General features: G+C 37.1%; 3 protein-coding genes and 1 long non-coding RNA gene across 5 annotated transcripts; 1 reads left to right on the top strand and 3 right to left on the bottom strand.

Moving 5' to 3' along the window:
• The first annotated feature begins 816 nt into the window (after positions 1 to 816).
• On the top strand, positions 817 to 1,552 carry LOC110230473. Its single transcript, XR_002333580.1, has 2 exons — positions 817 to 1,115; positions 1,274 to 1,552. It is a non-coding gene; the product is annotated as an uncharacterized LOC110230473 (long non-coding RNA).
• Positions 1,553 to 9,237: 7,685 nt separating this feature from the next.
• LOC9320124 (MLO-like protein 7) lies at positions 9,238 to 12,338 on the bottom strand. 2 transcript variants are annotated; one of them, XM_021033602.1, is made up of 14 exons: positions 11,858 to 12,338; positions 11,708 to 11,765; positions 11,317 to 11,630; positions 11,184 to 11,244; positions 11,018 to 11,106; positions 10,854 to 10,928; positions 10,686 to 10,774; positions 10,551 to 10,600; positions 10,441 to 10,481; positions 10,193 to 10,366; positions 10,033 to 10,068; positions 9,879 to 9,946; positions 9,721 to 9,781; positions 9,238 to 9,620 (listed from the first exon to the last, which is right to left on the bottom strand). In XM_021033602.1, exons 1-14 carry the CDS (start codon positions 12,047 to 12,049, stop codon positions 9,303 to 9,305), a joined length of 1,626 nt encoding a protein of 541 aa, XP_020889261.1. In that variant the 5' UTR covers positions 12,050 to 12,338; the 3' UTR covers positions 9,238 to 9,302. The 2 variants fall into 2 exon arrangements, with proteins under 2 accessions (XP_020889261.1, XP_020889260.1); XM_021033601.1 differs by having other exon boundaries at positions 11,708 to 11,881.
• A 99-nt stretch (positions 12,339 to 12,437) lies between these two features.
• LOC9320123 (thioredoxin reductase 2) lies at positions 12,438 to 14,874 on the bottom strand. Its single transcript, XM_002884010.2, has 2 exons — positions 13,694 to 14,874; positions 12,438 to 12,801 (listed from the first exon to the last, which is right to left on the bottom strand). Exons 1-2 carry the CDS (start codon positions 14,775 to 14,777, stop codon positions 12,731 to 12,733), a joined length of 1,155 nt encoding a protein of 384 aa, XP_002884056.2. The 5' UTR covers positions 14,778 to 14,874; the 3' UTR covers positions 12,438 to 12,730.
• A 356-nt stretch (positions 14,875 to 15,230) lies between these two features.
• LOC110230160 lies at positions 15,231 to 16,447 on the bottom strand. The gene is made up of 2 exons (XM_021032164.1): positions 15,619 to 16,447; positions 15,231 to 15,418 (listed from the first exon to the last, which is right to left on the bottom strand). The coding sequence occupies exons 1-2, from the start codon at positions 16,445 to 16,447 to the stop codon at positions 15,231 to 15,233; spliced, it is 1,017 nt and encodes a 338-aa protein (XP_020887823.1).
• Positions 16,448 to 19,662: the final 3,215 nt, after the last annotated feature.

Below are 19,662 nucleotides of genomic sequence, written 5' to 3'. Positions count from 1 at the left end.
CCGAGTAAGCCAACTTGCGGGTTTTCTGACACACAACGTTCTCTGAGAATCAGTTGAGAAGACTTCTGTTGAGGTTTACACCTCTCAAAGCCTCAAGCTTTATGTCATCAACACCAAAACGGAAACAGAGCAAGCAAAATATGGAGAAGAAGAAGAAATATAACAGAGCAGAGGAAAGGAAGAAGAGGAGCACACAAGCATTTGTTCACCCGGTTCACGGTGTTAACTAACCGCTACGTCCGGTTAGGATCTTTCGATCCACATCCTTCACTATGAAGAGAAAGAGGGTGACTACAAGATATACAAGTGAATGCCTTAAACTCTCACTACAACTTCTTCTTTCTTCGTCTTGGTTTCTCATCTTCATCGGAACTATCCATTAAGTACTTTTCACAATCGCAAATATCAAAATAATTGTGAACTGTTTCGTCAGCGAACGAGTAGACGTGATCTCCAAGTGAATCAAAAATTTGATTGGAACACCGGGTGTATGCGTGTCTAGCTCCTCATCTTGACCAACTTTAGTTGGAAAGATCGTATTGATTTCTATACAAAAGGCTGTAGGTTTTGGTTTTTTCTTCTTGTTGGTTAAAAGCAATTTCCATCGATCTGTCATTTCTTATGTGAATAGAGGAATTCACCGATTGGATTGAAACACTTTTATCATAGAGTTATATGTAATTGATCACTCATAATTTGTTACTAATTATTAAAGATAGCAACAATTTACTAATTATTTGAGAAAAAAAAAGAAATTTGCTACACAGATTTGACCGCGCAACGCAAAGCGCGGACTATTACATTAGAAAAAGATAAAGTCTTATTAGTTCCGTTAACTTTTTGCCATATATGGGCCGTGTGATTTTACTAATGGGCTTTAGTGGGATAGGCCCTTTTCCCTTGTATAAAGTGAGCCTTGCCTCATATCCACCGCCTCCGATCTCTAGATTCATCGATCCATTTCCCGCCTCGTTCGTTTCTCCGGTGGCGATCCTTTCTTTTCTCCGCATCCAGCGCCTCCGATCTCTAGATTCATCAATCGATTTTCCGTTCCGATGGCTTGTTCAGTGACGACAGGGTACAAGCTCGGCTGCGAGCTTGGCGGCAATGTTTCTGTTAGTTTTTGACACCCTTAGTCTAGGATTTGATTTTGCCTTCGATTAGATCTTACTCGGATTTCTTTTAGGTTTTCTTGATTGGATATATATCTATTTTTTCTCTATAAATATTATGTTGTCATTTGTAGATTTTATAATCTATTTTCAAATCGTAGGCGATGGTTGTGGAGTTGGTCGTCTCGCGTTTTCTGTAGTTAAATCCACTGAAAAAACAATTTTATTGCACTTCACAGTCTATAAGCGGTTCATGAAATTGGTAAGTCGGTGTGCAAATTTTGGACTATCACATAAGCACCTTACGTTATATCTATATTTTTTCTATTAACATTTTAGTGTCATATGTATATTTTCTAATCTATTATCAATTTATAGACGATGATTGTTGAGTTGGTCGTATCGCATTTTGTATAGTTAAGTCTATTAACAAAAAAAAATTCTATCGGCACTTTACAATCTATAACTGGCTCATAAAGTTGGTGGTGTCGAATTTTCGACCGCAAACGATAAAAACATCGGATTTAAAGCCTTTGAACTAATGAATGACTTTTTCTTGGGCAAAAATAAGCAAACTACTTGAAACAAAACAAGTTAAATGTGAAAAAATTTCAACAAAAATCTACCAAGAACATAAGATTTTAGAAATATAAGATACAATAATATCTACTAATAAAATGTTTATGCTAATGTTCATAAATTTGTTAAACACAAGGTAATGGAAAATATGCATAAGATAAAACATAAACAATTTCAATAAACTCACCATCTTAAACTGTACACTACACTATCATTTTGTATCGTGTTAGAGTTTCCGTCTTTGTTCCTTTTGTACATTAAACTTTTTTCGTTACTCTTTTTCGTTACGTGGCTCAATAAATTTAACATTCAACAAAATAAAAATACAACAAATATTGTACACTATCATAGTGACATTTAAAATCGAGTTTCAACATCTTAGAGACAAGTGCAGTATGACAAGAAAAATAAAAAAAAACAATATCAAAGATTCATGAGGTAAAAGCTTGTCAATGGCTATTTTTTTTTTTCTGCTAACTTATAGATATCATTAGAAATAAAATGGAAGGTAATACAAAGAATATTACCTAAAGGTAGAGTAATCTTGGCAAAAAAAAAAAAAAAACAAGATTACAATACTTAAGGGAAAGAGATAGAAAGAATCCGAGATAGCGAATCCAAAGAAGCATCAACTTCCTCCATCTTTTCTTATACCGTGTACCAGAGATGGTGTTTCGGATCTCTATATCAATATTCTTGAAGATAGTTGAAGGAGGGACCTTTTGGTTGTTGTGGAGAATGTTATTCCTTTGTCGCCATATGTGGTAAACGAAGGCCTGTGCAACAACTTTCCTGAGAGTAGAAGGCGCTTGTGGAGTCCGAAAACGAGTCTAGGAGAGGGGTTATGACTAGGTGCAGATTTGGCGATGACCAGGAGTTAATCTGTAGAAAATATCTTTCCAGATAGCAGCCGCAAATAAATATAATCTAAGCAGCATTCAAAGGCTATTTCAAACTATTATGAAACTATCATGACATACGAATATAATCTAACATACTAGCAAATAAATATTTAAACTTGCACCACTATGTGCATTCAACAACACCTCCATATGATGAAAAATAGGCTTACCATCTTCACATTTTAATTTCCTTAAAAACATTAAATGAATAACTACATTTTCTCCTCATCTTTGATGCTTTAAACTTGGCTTTCTAATTTTATCTTCTCCACATGTTTTCGACCATAAATTCTCATGTTTCGATTCATTCAAGGAGGTCAAATATTTAGGATAATCATGTCTTTATAATTTTTCACTTATGACGGTTGTATAGTTTTAACGTAATTTTTTTTTTTTTTTACAATCCTATAAAGTGTTTTTGAAAACTTTTGTTTCTTTAACATAATGGTTTCATTCTAAAGTATTTGTATCACTTTATTTGTAGCTCTACGTTTTGCACATTTTCATAAATATATCATCTTTTTTTTTTTTGCCAATCAAACACCATATATTAATTCACGGAATAAAACTCTCTTCTAGAGAGAGCCAATCAAGTACCGTCGAACTTACATGGGAAAAACAAAACCCGCGATTTCTTGCACATTTCGCAAGATAGTCGGCGGAGGTATTACCACTACGAGGGATATGCTTAAGAATGAAAGTAGTAAAACGATCCCTGTAATATGTAAAGTCTTTCAATTCTGTAGAAAACGTAGGTCACTCTTCCGGAGCACAGCACAGGTCATAGCCAATAGGTCAGAACAATCCGTCTGAATGAGGATACTCGTCAATGGGATCGCCAATAAGCACTTCATCGTCCATATAAGAGTATCCAGCTCTGCATGAAGGGGAGAAAGACTTCTACGCGAGCCTTTTAAGCCTAAGTGTAGCAGTCGCCCGCCCTGGAAAACAAGCCACCCGTGTCCACTTCTAGTCTCCGTCCCGAGCCAAGACCCATCAATGGAGCATACCGGTCTGTCCTCTGGGGATGACGACTCGTGCGTACTAAGAACCAACTAGGCTGATTTGCTCGCCTCCACGCGCCTTCCTCTTGAGTTGCAAGATCTAGTGTTTCTTGAGGTGGTATGCTCAAATTCTCGAAAATCTTTCGATTGCGTGCCTTCCAAATATACCACATAATCCATGGGAATACTCTTAGGCTCCCTTCATCCGCACCCGCCTCTTTACCCCGCCAATACAGATAATCTAAGTTATTGTAGAGCGACGCCGAGGGAAACAACGCTGGGGAAGATGGGATGTTGGAGAGAGCCCAGACTTGTCTAGCAAGTGGTTGATTGATTCTTCTTCTACACCACATCTTGAACATCCTTTATCTCTACCAATATGGCGATAAAATAGCCGTTGGCTTGAAGCCAAACAACCAGTAACACATTGCCACACGAAATGCTTTAATTTTTGCGTAGTTTTTAATTTCCAAGCTTGCGCCTTTAGTGTTGTAACACTAGGTCCCTGAGAAGGGTGGTCGCAAACAGGGCGAGAAATACTTCTCACGACCTCATATCCAGATTTGACGGTATAATTACCAGACTTTGTCATTGTCCAACAATAACCATCACTCGAGACAATACGACTCGGTTTAATCCCTAATATGAGGGTAATTTCCTCCGAGGGAAACAATTCCCGGAGACGATCCATCTTCCACTGTTTAGAGCCAAAGTCAATCAAGGTATTGACGCAAGCCAAAGGGTCTCTTTCCACTGTTAACCCCTTAGGTGGGCGTGCTGGAGTATCTGGTATCCATGGGTCAGTCCAAATGTAGGTACCGAAGCCCGAGCCAATGGTCTTGCGGATTCCATATCGAAGAACGTCCTTGGCGGCCAACATGCTTCTCCAACCATACGACGGTCGATTGGAGACGGTGATCTCTAGTGGACTAGAATACCGGAAGTAACGTCCTTTAAGAACCCTACTAAGGAGGGAGTCTGGAAATCGTAATAATCTCCACAATTGTTTCACCAAAAGTGCGAGATTAAAATCTTCCAAGGACCTAAATCCTAGCCCTCCTTCTGATAGTTGGGTGCAAATTTGGTCCCAAGCTATCCAGTGTATTCCTCGACTCTCGGCTTTATTACTCCACCAAAAGTTGAAAATTGCGCTAGTAAGTTTAGAACATATTGCTTTTTGCAGTAGGAAGCACGACATAACATATGTCATAAGAGCTTGTGCTTGTGATTAAATTAGGACTTCTTTTCCGCCTTTAGAGAGGAATTTTGACGACCACGAGTTTACTCTAGTTTGTAGTCTATCCCTTACAAACGTGAAGACCTGAGCTTTTGATCCATGGATTTTTTCAGGGAGGCATAAATAAGTTCACATCCCGCCTTCACGTGAAATCCCAAGAATTGTTTTGATTTCCTACCGGACGGGGCGGGGGGTGGGGGGGGGGGTGGGACCTCGTTACCGAACATAATGGATGATTTATTCAGATTAACCTCTTGTCCAGATGCCCCGCCATAAGAGCGGATGATGTCAATAACTTCCTTACTCTGGTCGGCATTGGCCTGACAGAAGAATAAGCTATCATCAGCAAACAGAAGATGTGAAACACGAGGGCTCGCATGAGAAATTCGAAGCCCCTGAATTTTGCCTTCCCTTTCAGCCTTTCTGATCTGAGCGATAAGTGCTTCCGTACACAAGATAAATATGTACGGAGAAATTGGGTCTCCTTGAGGAATGCCTCGAGATGGTCTAATCCGGCCTTTTGGATCGCCATTAATTAAAATCCGATATGAAACTGAGGTAATGCATTGCATTATCCAATCTATCCAACGAAGGTTGAATCCCATCTTTTCCATCAAGGTTCGAAGGAACCCCCATTCCACCCTATCGTATGCCTTACTCATATCCGTTTTTAGTGCCATAAGTTTCTTTCGATTTGCCGGATTGGAACGGAGAGCATGGAAGTTTTCTTGCGCGATTAGGATATTATCAATGATTAATCTCCCTGCAACGAATGCAGATTGCGTCTCGGATATTAACTCCGGAAGAAATCTCTTTAGCCGTAGGCTCAAGATTTTCGAAATGACCTTATAGCTTACATTACATAAACTAATAGGACGAAAACCTGACATTTCGCGCGGTCTCTCCCTTTTAGGGATAAGACAAATATTTGTCTCGTTCAGCTTCCCGTCAAAAATTCCGGAGCTAAAGAAATTCTTGACGATATTGGTGAGATCGCCTTTTATGACTTCCCAAAACCGTTGGAAAAAAAGAGCAGTCATCCCGTCCGTATCTGGGGCCTTAGTCGGATTCAAGGAGAATAAGGCTCGCTTGACTTCTTCTTCGGTGAAATATATCATCTTATCATAGGTGAATTGCATATTTTGAGTTGCACATTTTTTTAATTTAATTTTTTTTTATCGTAACTCTTTGTTTCAATATATAAGTTGAGTTGCATATTTTTAATTTTTTTTTGTTTTGTTTTTTAATCATAATCTTTGCTTTGATAAGTTGTGAGTTGTGTGACTTTTGACTTGCGTCTATGTAACTGTCTATTACAAAAGATTGCATCTTTCACGAACAATCTCAAAGATGGTTTGGAGGATCCCGCTCTTTATCGTAACAATTACTTTTGTAATCTTTTACATATAGTCTTTTACAACGGTTTTTCGCATAGTTTTACATACATTTATTTATTGTAAGTTATATATATTATAAGTTTATAACAGTTTATTATCATCTAAATTAGACACGAAATGTTCGTATAACCGCATATTATCATATATGTAAACAACTAGATTTTAACCCGCGGTACACCGCGGGACGTAATACTAAAAAAAAAGTTTGACAATTATTTTTTTTGAAGATTATCTATAGATATAATCTATAGTTTTGTTTGACTAAATGTATTTATATATGTATATCCTATACTATTTATATCCGGCGGTACACCTCTGATCGATTTTTTTATAACTAATTTTTTTAATTTTAAGTTGTATTTGTTTTGTTAATATTGTATGTTTTATTTAGTGTTTAAGATTATATAATTGTATTTGATTGTTAATTCTAGGATTTCATCCATAGTATACCGTCCCGATTAATATCGATCCAAACCCGTTCCACCATATAACTCCGTCCCGTGAAATTAAACATCATTTTGTTATATTTCTTTTGAATTAATATTTTTATTTTAAAAACATATAATTCGAATCAATTTAAAAGTTTGCTTTAAAAACATAAATTTGTAATGTTTTTATTATGATAAAGTAATAATATACAGATGTTGTTTACTATGTAGTTATAATTAAAACCAACTAAAATCTAAGTTTAGTGTAGATTATGAATTATAGTTATGAATTATGGGTAAATATTTTTTACTAATGAAATACATGTTATTAAGTTACTATCCCAAAGGCAAAAAGTTTTTTTTAATAATCAAGGCAAATATTAGAATTTTATTTGAACAACTAATTTGTCAAAGCAAAACGAAATACAACAAAACTAAAATTAAATATATAAAAAAATATTAAAAATTTTAGAAAGACAAAGTGGTCGTATATTTGGTAATTAAAGGTCATAGATTATCTTCATTCTTCTTTGGAAAAAATAAACAGAGACAAAATCATCTTCAATCTCCCATATCTTAACATTTTCTTCTCCTAGAGTTTTCGATTATGAGATTACACCATATAATTGAAAAATTGTGGTGACGATCAAGTAAATAAGCAGAGAGAAAGAGAGATCGAGATCGTCAGCAAAAGCCGCCGCCATATTTTGACCCTTAACCGTCGCCGCCTCCCGCCTAACCGTCCGCCAGGTATTGCAGCACCGGAGATGTCGTCGATCAATCAGACTGATGAAATAGAGGACATTATGGCTTGCGTAACGGCTTTGGAAGCTGCTCTGTTGCCATGTTTACCCGCTGGAGAGCTTCAAGTCATCGACGGCTCTTGTCATCCTTTATAGAGATCTGATGATTTGTGGATTGGTAAACGCAAATTGCGTATACTCTAATGACTTTTCTACATTCATTGACAGGCTATATATAGAGACACTTGATGTCAAGGTTAGGTGTGATTGCGAATCTAGAGAAAATTGGTAAGCAAGCATAAAATCTCCGAAATATCAACTATATTAAGTAATACAAATGATTTACTATTTAGATAAGGAATATGCTACTAATAAGGAGTGTTAGTGTAGTAATTATTTATTATATCCTTTATTTTCTCGATCTCTATAGCTAGCAAATGGAGAAAATCTTGATTGAATTTAGATTACATGTATTTTGATTAGAATTAAAATAAAAGATTTAGTATTTAGATAAGGAATATGCTACTAAGAAAGAATGTTAGTGTACTTATTAGTTTCTATGCCCAATATTTTCAAGATCACGTTCGCTATTAGGAATATTTTTGAGGGAGTTCAGTTGGGATTCACAACTAATAATCGAGATTTACAAACTAATTAATGTCAATTTTGATTTAATGTTGTAAGAGGAAATTTCGGAAGTATCCGAAATTGAAACCCGGTCACTCGTTTTTTAAAAAAAACCCACCCAACCAATAGCATTCTTTGTAAATACATTCCAACTCCAGGATTTATTTGCTAAAAGTCATCCAAAAATGTATATATAGATATTCTTCATCATTAGCTTTTGTGAGTCAATCAAATAACGTTGTTGACAAAAAAAAAATGTCTATTAGAAATGAGTAATTAATATATTGTCTACTAGCATGTGCGTCAATTAACCGAACAATAATTAATATAGACAATTATCAGTAAATTAATTATCAAGTTTATATATATATTTATAACGGATATAACATACGAGTAAAAATTTCGTAAAATTTACATAATATTTTAAACATTTGAATTCATTATCACAATAATTTAATACATAAATGCAATCAAACAAATATTTTCTATATAATATTTTGTTGAAAATGAATTTTTCTGCGATTACGCGGCGTCTTATAACCTAGTTAAATTAAGGGAAATTGTACACAACAAGAGGTTTTAAAAGAACATATACTACTTTTTCCCGCGACAATTGTTTTCTGACTAAGTAATTAGTAAACAGCATCGTTTCATTTAGGCTCGGGCATAATACCCGAACCCGAAGAACCGAACCGAACCCGACCCAAAAAATCCGACCCGAACCCGAACCCGAAGTTTTAAAATATCCGAACGGGTTCTAAACTTCACAACCCGAAAACCCGAACCCGAACTCGAACCCGAACAAGTACCCGAACATACCCAAAACATAAGTACATAGTTATAATATATTAGTAATATTATACTTGTAATAACGTAAGTGCCTAAATTATTCGGATGTTAAGATATTTTCGGGTGTTTTAGCTACTTTGAGTTAGATTCGAGTTAAAATACTTGGGTTTTATAGATTTTTTGAGGATTTTTCAATACTTTGCATAGAATCGGATACAAAATTTCTAATATTTGGATACTTTGGGTAGACCCGAATCCGAACCCGAAATACCCGATCCGAACCCGACCCGAACCCGAAGTTTTAAAATACCCGAACGGGTCTTAGTTTTCTAAACCCGAAAAACCCGAACCCGAACCCGACCCGAATATCCGAACGCGAAAAACCCGACCCGAATACTCGAAAAACCCGAACCCGAAAAACCCGAAAAACCCGACCCGAATGAAACTTTCATTTGAACTTTGAAGTAACAACAGAAGAAAACAGCTAAGAGTGGTGGAATTCCATCTGTTGTTGTTGAATCCTGTCAATAGCATCCTCTGCTCCAGCTTCAAGATCAGACATTTCGTCTTCTTCATCTTCTTGTTTGTAGTATATCATGTTAGAAGAGTGACCAGTGGTCTTGGAACGGTGAAGAGTAGTTGCGGAGGAAGAGGAAGAGAGGCTGAAACTCTCTGAAACACCAAGTGTCTTGCTCGGGAGCTTCCTCGCTTTGCCTTTCTTCAGTTTGATGTCTTTGTGCCACTTCTTCAATGCCTTTGCCATTTGCTCATCAAACACTGCTTTCTTCATGTGTGAACCCATCTGCTCCACACACCATTTCATCATTTCTCTATTTTCTTTCCTTCAAGAGACCCATTTGGCTAGAATATCGATCGAAAACTGTTGTATACAAGTTAATTACCTGAGTAACTAGGGCGTACAACGGGAGAGTGATGTAGCTGCATAAGATTAAAGCTCCTAGGCTGCACATACATACACACATTCTCACATTTTTTAATTACTTTTTCCTCCCTAATAATAATTAGAAACATAAGTAAGATTTTTGAATAAGCTTTTTACCATAGAAAGAGTTTGATGACTACAAGATTGAAATCTTTATGGAAGCATGATTTTAATCCAAAAGAATACTGCAAATGCCAAATATTTATATGTTACTAAGTAATAATATTCCAAAATAATGAACCTAAGAAGAGATGTTTCTTTGTTTTTTTACCCATATCCAGAAGAAGTGTGTTATCTGGAAAGCATTCTGCATAACACAGAGGAGATAAATTACCAGTTAGAGAGAAACATTATTAGAAGAAGACAGAATCTACAAAAACATGTTAGTTCAAGATGAAATCAAGAAGAAGATGTTTTCAGAGTGTTATTACCTGAAACAAGGCAAAGTGGATAAGATGAAGAAGCAATTGAGGACAATCGAACCAAAAGTATTGATCTGAACCTTGCACTAGAGGCATCCCTTGAACTATTGCATGTGTCTCTACGATTTCTAGCGCCATTGTTGCCATAATCGCTTGAAGCTTTGTGCCAACAGCTAGGATTATCTGCAAAAATACTTCTTGTTCATCAAGAAACTTCCAAAACGCTGTGTATATAAGAGAGAGATAGATTGTCTTACGAGCAGGGGAGGTATCGATGCCCAAAACAATGTTCTCCAGCCTGGGAGTTGAATAGAAATATCTCAGTATATTAATTGAATTTGAGATTAAGGATAGATATTTAACTCACCATTAACATTAAACAGCAAGAAGATCACAAATGATGCCCAAAGAACTGGACTGCAGAGCAAACAATATGTTAAAAACCGTTATATAAGGTTCAGAGATATGTCATTTGCATTTGATTATTTGATTGTGTTGTAACCTTATTCCAACTACCAACTTGAAATCATCCTCGAGAGATCTTTTGATATATCTCTGGAAGTTGAACTTTCTTCCCGGGGCTAAATGGGCCTGAATCAGAACACTATTAGAATCACATATCAAGATTGTGAGAGAAGGAAATGGAAAGATGCAAGATTATAAAACTCACAGAGATGAATCCGTGGCGCAGAGTCAAGTAGTCGGTTCTTTCCACGGATACAAAGAACTGCCTAAAGAAGCATCCCTGTAACCAAAGAGCATAGAATAAATCAATTCAAGAACGTTTTGATGCATTTTGGAAGAGATGAAGAAGGAGAGAAATGGTTTCTTTACGACGTAAAAGAAGAAAGGAATTGTTGTCCAGAAACTTGTATGTTCTCTCACAAAAGAAGTCTCATGAGTGAGCCTAAGTCTTGAATGATCTGAACCACAAAGAAAAGTGAGTATTTAAAAGAATAAAACTTGAGGGCTTAAAAACAGAATCTGATGAACAAAGTACCAATAGAAAACTCATAGTCATGAGATAATGTCTCTTGCTCCCACTTTTTCCATCCACGTATCTGCCAACACAAAATGAAGCATTTATTCACTATATCAAACACAGTTTTAATCAAAACTAGAATTTATGGTACCTTGAGCCTGCTAAGCATCATAGTGATTAAACTATAGAGGACATGAAAAACCGCCAAGAAGAACAACAAGATGTGAAGTTGGTGCAAGCCTTTCAATGTTATAAGTGGCTCAGATCCTTGTTTGCAATTCACAGATATATCACCAGCAGCCAAAAGATGTCTGCTAAGAGATGGAGCAAGTTTCTGGAAAAGCTCTGTGTCTTCAGATGAACAAGGTAACATAGAGAGAGCAGCCTTTCGAGAAACACAGATCTTGAGAATATATGTTTCTCCAAAAGTGAGTAATAAAGAAATGAATCCAAGGATCATCAGCTCTGTAGAATCAATCACCATTTCAAAAACCAAATAAAAAAGCTTTTAAGACAATCAAGGCTATATATGTTTACTTTACCAGCTTTAATTTTCTCTAAGGCTTCAAGGAGAGAGTTTTTATGCTTCTTCCATAGCCACTGAGAAGAAACAATTAAAGATGTTTCAGACATTGAATATTTTGAACAACAACACTTGTAAGAAAAGGAAGAAGAAGAAGAAGAAAGCAGACGTCAGCGAGTCTTTGAAGACCCTTTTCAAGGAGATGGGAAATTAGGATGAGGAAGGTGCAGACTACGGCGACCGCCCAAGTGGGCGTCTGAGAGAGCTGTTTCCCGCCAGAGGGAGCTCCGGTAGCTGTAGCTCCGCCGTGGAACACCAAAAAACATAACAACGATCTTCGACACCTGCTTCTTTTGATCATGAGTGAAGGAAGGCAGAGGTAGGAAACAAAGAAGATACTAACGTAGAGAGAATCAAACTTATGTTAGTGTTTCTTTAATTACTAAGTAAGTGTATAACGTAAGTTATAGTGTTAGATAAAGAATTTGGTTTTCGTCTGACTTATGAGATGAAAGATTCATTAAAGCCACTGGTATAGTAGTCGAGTGTTGACAAAAATGAAAAGAAAAATGTAGTTCAGTTTTGTAACTCATCTCATTTAATCAATGGAAGTTACATTAGCAAAATTAATTACATATTAAGACATTTGACTACTACATAACTGCTAATGGTACATGTTTTTGATTATTTGGAAAATATTGAAATATTGATAGTGGTTAAGATGTAACCAATGTTTCATAATTCTCTTGAGCTCTAGAAACTCCAATCCATTGCTTCAATTTAAATCGTGATTCCACAATCAAGATAAATATAAAAGTCCTCTCACCTGAGGAACAAATCTTAAAAGACCATGAATTTGGTGGAAGCTGTGACAACTAAAGAGTTTACAACTTGGCACAAAATCCAACTGCAAATAACAAAATTCTATTCAGATTTGTCTTTATGAGATTAATCTGATTCTTTATTGGTTTTAAAAAATGACAAAGCAAATAAGGGGAGAGAGAGCAATTTATATTGAATGGATCCTTCTCCTACAGCTTCTCTAATCACTCTTACCCTCCTGAGATCCAATCTCTTGTAAGTAATGCTCTGCGTCCAAAGCCGCCATGCACCCTGCACCATCCATAAAATTGTTTATGAAAGTTGAATTTTTGATTCATGAAACCAAAAAAAAGATGAGAAACATCTAGAAAGGTTTTGTAAAATGGGTTTGACGTAAACACGCAATCATTTTAGACTGGCGAGTACAATCTGATTTGAGCTTAGTCATCAGCAGTTTTCAAAGACCACTACTAGTCAGTTTTTTCTTTAGCAAGAGAACATTTAGATAGCAGACCTCACGAACGATACATGAAATAGCTAAATATGTTGGCTTTTTCTTGTAACAAGAGAACATTTAGGTAACAGATCTTATAATGATACATGACACAGTTTAATTTCCTTTGGGCTATCAAGACTCCTAGTTAGTAATGACCAATACTAGTCTTTTAAAGCGTATCAGAATGACCAACACATATCCAACAAAAGCATGCCTCAACTACTTTGTTAAGTGAATCACAAGATATACAAAACAAGGGACTTGTAGAACATAAAAGGGGTCAATCATAAGAAGCTAATGGCTTTCAAAGACCTGACTCCTCTTGAACAGATCAATCAAACATATGACCACTCTATAGCAAACACAAATCCAACAAAAGCATGCCTCAACAACTTTGTTAAGCAAATCAAATGATATACAAAGCCAGCCACTTAAAGAACATGAAAGGGCTTCATCATTAAAAGCTAACAACTTTCAAAACCCCGGCTACTTTTGAACAGATCAATCAAAAAATTATCCTAAACCAATAAACAATTGTTCACTTAACGATATACCTAATGGTCCCTAATAGAATTATGCTATTACGAAACAAGCACATATCAGATACTACATGGTACGATTTAAGCATGGTTTCAAAGAGCTAACTCATTGTGCAGAAATGAAAAAGACTAAGTAGAGAGAACGAACCAGTTCCTGCAGCAGTGATAGCCTGTCTATACTTCTTGTCTTGAACATCTCCAGCAGCAAATACACCAACCACACTCGTCTTAGTAGTACCAGGCTTAGTCACAACATAACCATCTTCATCAAGCTCAAGCTGCCCATCCAAAAACTTCGTAGCTGGCTCATGACCAATAGCAAAGAACAATCCAGACACCTTCAAATCAGAAACCACTCCAGTAACAACATTCTTCACCTTCAATCCTCCAAGAACACCTTTGCCATTATCATCTCCATAAGCCTCCACCACTGCAGAGTTCCAAATCACTTCAATCTTAGGGTTAGACAAAGCTCTCTGCTGCATAATCTTAGACGCCCTAAATGTATCCCTTCTATGGATTATATAAACCTTAGATCCATACTTAGTCAGAAAATTCGCTTCCTCCATAGCCGAATCACCACCACCAATAACAACCAAAGGCTTATTCCTAAAAATCGGAGCAGCTCCGTCGCAAACAGCACAAGCGGAGATACCACGATTCCAAAAACCACCGTTACCTTCACCAGATCCAGTGAAGCTAAGACGTTTAGCAACAGCTCCAGTAGAAATGATTACAGAATCAGCGAGAACAGTTCTCGAATCAGTGAATAGCTTAAACGGTTTCGATGAGAAATCAACTTTGTTAACCGTTTCAGTGAAGATCTTAGTACCGAATCTCTCCGATTGTTTTCTGAATTTCTCAACGATCTCAGCACCGAGGATACCTTCAGGGAACCCAGGGAAGTTCTCGACGTCGGTGGTTGTTGTTAATTGACCGCCGGGAGCGATATCGTTAGCCATCCATCCTTCGAAGAGAAGAGGCTTAAGCTCCGCTCTAGATGCATAGATCGCCGCCGTGTGTGCTGCTGGACCACTTCCGACGATGCAAACCTTGGTTTTGTGAGTTTCCATTTCGACGGCGGCGGAGGAGGAGGAGGAGGAAGAAAACGCGGTGGCTAGAGACGGCGGATTTGAGAGAGCAGATCCAAGTAAGAAACCTCCAGCTGTGCTTAATAAAGACTTTATTATGAATCTTGACTGGCTCATTGAGATCCAACACATGTTACACATTAATTTGAAATATAGACCACTTTATTTCTCTTTTAAATTATTAATAATATTTTATGAATTAAGCCCATATTGCAAATTATTATTGGACCATTATTATATGCAGGGATTTGGAATATTAATAGCTTTTCTTTGTTGTTAAAGATTGGAATTTTAATAGTTACAAGACTCTTTTTTTAACACTGTTTATTGATATTTCACAAGAAAGCGAGAAACATTACACGCCCACACTAAAAGGCAAGACGAAAGACCCAAGAAACAGGCACGGCTATAAACTTATACAAAACCAGCAAAACTCAATTACAGACTATAGTTAAAGATAAAAAAACATAAGACCATTATTGGTTCTAACTGAAAAACATAAAATAAGTGGACTGATAAAACAAAGAAACAAGTCCAGTAGGACTGCAGCAAAGCACATAAAACATAAAGGCACGAAGTGCCCGAAGAAAAATCTCAAACCAAAAGCTTAGATTCCTCTGTGATGATTTCTTGAAGCCACATTGGCCCCTCCCGTGCAATGTAAGATTGGTACCGATGATCTCTCGTGACACTTGTTGCGATTTCTTTAGCCACCCGATTACATTCATTTGCAGCTATAACTACAACTGAAAACTCAAAGACATCCAAGAATCTTCTAATGTCTGAAATCAAGTGTCGAAAGAGAGGGTATCTATGTGATATCGTACTGCTTCCACAACTTTTTGGGATGATATCTCAAAGATGATCTTGTTTTGTCTAAGGTTACTTAAGCTTTCTACTGCCCAGAGTAGGCTCAAGAGATCTGCTTCAAAACCTGTTGTAATTTTCGAATATGAACGACGACTATGGAACAAAGGTTTACCTGAATGATCACGAAGATCCCAAGCGGCCCCACAGTTCATCTCTTGTTTAATCCAAGAGCATCCAATGTTACACTTCCCAAAACTAAACATCGGGCATCTCCAAGTATGATGGGTATGAGAAGCTGTGAGGAAGGATTTATTTGTTGTAGTTGCATCTGATTTGTTGGCAGCCATCCACGTCTCTGCATCCTCACGGGCTTTTACCATAATACTGTTAGCATTATAGCTCTTCCCTTCAAACACAAACGAGTTTCTAGACTTCCATATATGCCACAAAAGCCAAGGAAAAACTTGTGTTTTATTGGTGAGACTGTTACGTCTTCCATCATGGTTAAGAAGGTGAAAAAGGTTTAGAAAAACTGAGTTCTTAGAGAAACCCATCCGCGGGCCAGGGATATTAGAGAGGTCCCAAGATTGTTTTGCCACAGGACAGTGGAAGAGAACATGACATATGGTTTCAGTTTCCTTTCCACAAATTTTACAAGTTAGGCCAATGTGGATACCTCTCGATTGCAATCTGTCTGAAACTGCTAATGCTCCTGCTAGAGCCTTCCACATGAAATGTCGTATCTTAGGCATGGTTTGGACTTTCCATAACTGTGACCATAAATTCTTCTCAATTGGTGGAAGAGGAGTGACTGGAAAATCTTGATTCTCTGGAAGTGCTTCTAATAGTTTATAACCACTTTGAGAATTGTATAGACCATTCTTTGAGAAGCTCCAAACGTATGTATCATGGAGGTCTGTTGACACTCTCAGAGAGAGAATATAGTCAGCATCTTTCTGAATAAACAAATGTCTCACTCTATCTTCGTCCCATTGTCCCATATTACGATCCAACAGATCTGATACTCTTAGCATAACGTCCCTATTCCGTTGCAAGCTTATCGGCGGTCTCGGAGAGTCATTAGGGATCCAATTTTCTATCCATACCCATGTATTCTGTCCATTTCCTATAGACTTCCTCAAGCCTCTTTTCAGTAACTCTCGACCATGGATTATGCTTCTCCACCCATACGATGGTCTGGTGCCTACTCCACAATCCAAGAAGGGTTTGTTTTTAAAATAACGGCTCTTTAGGATCCTCGCTAGAAGCGATTGCGGCTGGTCCAAAAGTCTCCAAGCTTGTTTGCATAAAAGTGCTTGATTGAATCTGAAAATATCATGAAATCCCAGGCCTCCGTCTTCTTTTTTCCTGCATAGTTTCTTCCAAGCTACCCAAGGTATTTTATTTCGATCATTTCCACTGCTCCACCAGAATTCTGTCATGACACTTGTGAGCTTTTTGCACAGATCTTGCGGTAATTGAAAGCATGACATTGCATATACAGGTAGTGCCAAGGCTATCGATTTTAACAGTACTTCTTTACCACCTTGTGATAAGGATTTCGCAAACCATCCATGAAGACGGGATTGAAGCTTCTCTTGAATTTAAGAGTTTCCTTTTGGATCCATTGAAACACTCAGGAAGTCCCAAATATGATCCTTCTCCCCCCTCTTTTTCAATTCCAAGAATCCTTTTAACCACCGGTTTTATTACCTCCTCTACCTTAGACCCGAAAATAATAGAAGACTTAGAGTTGTTGATGACTTGACCAGAGGCTTCCCCATACAGTTTCAAACATTGCATGATCTCTGATCCCTCATTCGCTGAGGCTTTGCAAAGGAGAAGACTATCATCGACGAAAAGAAGATGGTGAATTGACGGGCCAGAATCAACAAACTTTATTCTGTTTAGCCTACCACTTGCTTCAGCCTTATTTAGCACATTCACTAAAGCTTCTGCACATAGAATAAACAAAAACGAAGATAGAGGATCTCCTTGTCGAAGGCCGCGTTCCGGCTTAATATATCCATGAGATTTCTCATTTAACAAGACCGTGTAAGTAACTGATCTAATGCAGTAACTAATCCACTTTATCCATCGATGATCAAATCCCATTTTCTCCATTAGTCTCTCCAGAAAGCACCATTCAACTCTGTCGTATGCTTTGGACATATGAGTCTTAATTGCCATAAACTCCTTAGAAACTGCATCATTAGTCCGCAAAGCATGTATCAATTCATGAGCGATGATGATATTATCAGTAATTACACGCCCTGATACAAAAGCTCCCTGTGTATCTGATATGATCAAAGGAAGAATCTTCTTAAGCCTCTCACACATGATCTTGGAGATAATCTTGTAATGCACTGAGCATAAACTTATAGGCCGCATCTCTGACATTCTTGATGGGTTCTTCACTTTCGGTATTAAACATAATTGGGTATAATTCCATTCTATTGGAAAGGAGAAGGAGCTAAAGAATTTTTGGATTTCTGCCGTTATACTTGGCCCCACTATACTCCAAAAATGCTGATAGAAATCACTGGTTAAGCCATCTGCTCCTGGGGCTCTACTTCCTTTAATGTTAAAGACTGCTAGTTTTATCTCCGTCTCTAAAACTGGAGCTGTTAACGCTTCATTCATAGATGGTGTTATCTTCGCTTCAAAGCCTTCAAGAAGGGAATCAAAATCTTGAGGTTTTGAGCTGCTGAATAGCTCTCGGAAATAGTCTACGGCGATCTGTCCTTTGGATCCTTCTGAAAACTGCTCATGTCCCTTTTCATCCACAAGCATCAATATCCTATTTTTTACTTTTCTACTCTTCACACAATTATGAAAATAACGGGTGTTTCTGTCACCTGAATCAAGCCACTGTTCTCTGCTACAATGTTTCCAGAACATCTCTTCCTCCTTATAAGCCATAGCTAACTCATTCTTTGTTCTCTGCATTACGTTGGGGTCTGGATACATTTTAGAAACTTCCTTCTCAAGAGTCTCTTTTAACTTCACCATCCTCATCTCAGAGTTGGTATTTGATGATCTTTTCCAACGAGATAATTCTGATCTACATCTTCCTATACGCTCTGCCAAAGAGATCTCCATATCTTGTTGTCCACCACACCATCCTTTTTTCACTACATCAACAATTCCTGGTTTCGATAACCACCGCTTATCAAAACAAAACCTTCCTTTGGCATTAACACTTTCCTCCAAAGCAAAGGTAATCAAAATTGGTCGATGATCGGATGCCCACATATCGAGATATTCCATATGAGCTCTTGGGAATAGTTGAAACCATTCGTCATTACCGAAACTCCGGTCAAGACGACATTGAATCCATATTTTATCTCGCCATCCTGCCCATGAAAGGCAATTTCCAGAGCTTCTTATCTCTGCCAATTTGCAATTCCCAGCCATATTCCGAAAATCCCAGAAAGATGATTCATTGCGGAGAGGTCCTCCCATTTTTTCGGTATTGGTCATCAATTCATTGAAATCACCAAGCACTACCCAAGCTTCATTTCTACCAATGCCAATTCCAGAGAGTTGTTCCCATACCAAATGCCTAAGAGCTTTCACCGGATCGCCATAGACACAAGTGAGGAAAAACATCATTGACCCTATCTTCACTTTCAGGTCAATTATGCGATCATTAGCACTCAACACTTCAACCTTGTAACAATTCTTCCAAAACACCGCTAAACCACCACTCAAGCCCAGTGGTTCTCTTGTAATCTAGTAACATACTTCCTTTTTTGTTTAGTTTCCATGAGAAATAAAATCACTTTGAATATTAAAACAGTGGGTTACATTTTATTACAAGCCAAAATGATTCTTGCAAATTTGACACATAAGATAGAAGGCTGAATTAATTATTTAGTCTAAAATTTAAAGTAAAATTAGAAAAATATTCTAGATTTCTTAAAATTTACCACATTTTTTAAAAAAATTGACCTAAACTTTAAATCCGAGAGAGTAAATTAAACCATAAAATTTTGAAATAGTAAACTCTAAATCCTAGATAGTAATTAACTGAGAAGAATAAACCCTATCCGGCTATCCCTAACACCTAAACAAAACAAAAAACAAAAAACAAAAAAAAAGCCTAATTTTGTTTTTTCTTATTACCACAAATTGAGATGCAATCTAGAGCTAACATGTAAGATAATATAAAAAAATCACTACCACACAAATCAAATCACACTGATAAACAGTA

Source organism: Arabidopsis lyrata, assembly GCF_000004255.2.
Source record: "Arabidopsis lyrata subsp. lyrata unplaced genomic scaffold ARALYscaffold_3, whole genome shotgun sequence".
Taxonomy (NCBI): domain Eukaryota; kingdom Viridiplantae; phylum Streptophyta; class Magnoliopsida; order Brassicales; family Brassicaceae; genus Arabidopsis; species Arabidopsis lyrata.
The sequence above is the reverse complement of the archived record's forward strand: the minus strand, read 5'-3'. Positions and strand labels throughout refer to the sequence as shown.